This window comes from Volvox carteri (assembly GCF_000143455.1).
Source record: "Volvox carteri f. nagariensis unplaced genomic scaffold VOLCAscaffold_13, whole genome shotgun sequence".
Lineage (NCBI taxonomy): Eukaryota > Viridiplantae > Chlorophyta > Chlorophyceae > Chlamydomonadales > Volvocaceae > Volvox > Volvox carteri.
Genome location: NW_003307556.1, coordinates 329,491 through 331,273, shown reverse-complemented (window position 1 = coordinate 331,273; position 1,783 = coordinate 329,491). Strand labels below are relative to the sequence as shown.

Below are 1,783 nucleotides of genomic sequence, written 5' to 3'. Positions count from 1 at the left end.
GTGNGTGTTTGGGGGGGAGGGGGGGAGGGCGGACGGGTTTAATGTTTATCGGGGAATGGGAGGTGATGGGAGGTCTGTGGGATAGGGAAGCCTCTCGTCTTGATGCCCCCTTGGACATCGCACCTCACCTCGCTCTGGGCCCTTCCCGTTCACCCCCCTCCTTAGGCCCAGCTTCCCGCCCAAATGGGATTAGCCATATCCGAATCTTATCATTAATAAGAAATCAAAACCGTAAAAAGCGCACGTTCCCATCCTCGCCTGTTGTGACGTATGCTTCCCTTCCTGTCCTGTCGCCCTCCATAGCCTGATAGTCCACGTCGCCCGGAAGCCGCTTGCCCCCGCCTGCCCTTCTTCTTCTCGTCAATCACCCGTGCTTCGTCGTACCCCGCCAGCCCCCCGTTGTCTCCGTTGGGACACCCAAACAGTCCGCGACGGGGGTTCGCTACGCGTGCGGTCGCCCTCTTGGCACCTGCGGGTCAATCACCACCGTCCCCTGTCCGTTCTTCCCCGGTCCCGGCAGCCCCTACCCCTCTCCATCGCCTATTTCACGGCTTGGGTCTGCTGCTCTTCCTTCCGCACTTATTTTAGTCGTGCCGGGGCTAGGTAGGTAGGTAGGCAGGTGGGTTACCGCGGTCGTCGTCACTCTGCATCATCCCGAGGACGGCTTCTTTACAACCGTCGACTGGTTGGTTATGCTTTCTTTACATCTGCCTCAGCAGCGGTCTCTTTCCTTGGCATCAGCTTCACTCGCTCGTGGTTCGTCTCCCCCCACCCCTCCCATCCCCGCCGTTCCCCTGCCCTCCCTCCCCCCCCACCACCAATTTAGGTGGACCGGCTCCGTCGAGAGTTAGCTCGCGAGCAGGGGGGTCTGGACCGGACTTTCTCGAAGGCGGAGAGGCGGCACCGCCGGGAGGTGGGACTGGACCAACCGCACGGCCTGGCGGGACTGCTGTTCAGGTGGGGGCGCCTTGGGGGGTGTTGGGGAGCGGGAGGGGAGCGGGAGGGGAGCGGGAGGGTGCTGGCAGCAGCAGCAGCAGCAGCAGCCCGGCTGGTCGGTCGGTCACTGTCTCTAATGTAAGAGGTGGGTGGTTGGGGACTGCAGGGCTGCCCAGCCGCAGGACCCTATCGCTGCTACTGCTGCTACTACTATTGCTGCTAGAACGGCGGTACAGCGCATGAGGGTTGAAGTAGGGGGCAAGTGGCAGCCCTGCATCCTCCTCCCCCCTCCCCGTCCGGAAGGTGCACCCACCCTGGAGCCACCAGCCCCGGCCGCACCCGGGGCCCGCGGGTCACGGGCGGCCAGGTGGCGGCGGCGGACGCGGCGGAGGCGGGCGGCATGGAGGAGGAGACCGCCGCTGGCGGCACCGGCGCCGCCGCCAGCGGGGTCGGCGGCGGCGGAGGCGGCGGTCGGGGCTTCCGCGACGAGTTCCGTTTGGAGGATCGCAACATGAAGACCGTGTACCAGGCCCGCCGCCGCGAGGGTACGTGTGCACCTCCCGGCCACCTGCGCCACCGGTTGGTTTGTCTGTCTGTCGCTGTAGGGTTTTGCCCCCCTGCCCCCTTCGCATTCGTCTTCTCTTGGAGTATCCGTCTATCACAGGTATCTGCTGCATTCGGCTTCATTGCTCGTTTGATCCCCCCTTCGCCCTCTTCCCCCCCTTCCCCCTCTCCCCCCCTTCCCCCTCTCCTTTCCCCCTGCAGCCATCCTGAAGTCCTTCACCGAACAGGAGGGCCTATTGAATGAGCAGCTGAGCGGTCTGTGTCGTGACGCCTCCTGGCTCAA

The 1,783-nt window shown here is 64.5% G+C and overlaps 1 protein-coding gene across 1 annotated transcript in view; it reads left to right on the top strand.

Annotated features, from left to right (window-relative positions):
- Window positions 1-1,783, top strand: part of VOLCADRAFT_117048 (uncharacterized protein) — a gene marked incomplete at both ends in the record, with an annotated part of 20,334 nt that overhangs the window by 16,956 nt on the left and 1,595 nt on the right. Inside the window, 3 exons of the mRNA XM_002949192.1 lie at window positions 827-957; window positions 1,240-1,481; window positions 1,542-1,600. Of these exons, the coding sequence (XP_002949238.1) occupies window positions 827-957; window positions 1,240-1,481; window positions 1,542-1,600 (432 nt within the window). The remainder of the gene's footprint in view (window positions 1-826; window positions 958-1,239; window positions 1,482-1,541; window positions 1,601-1,783) is intronic.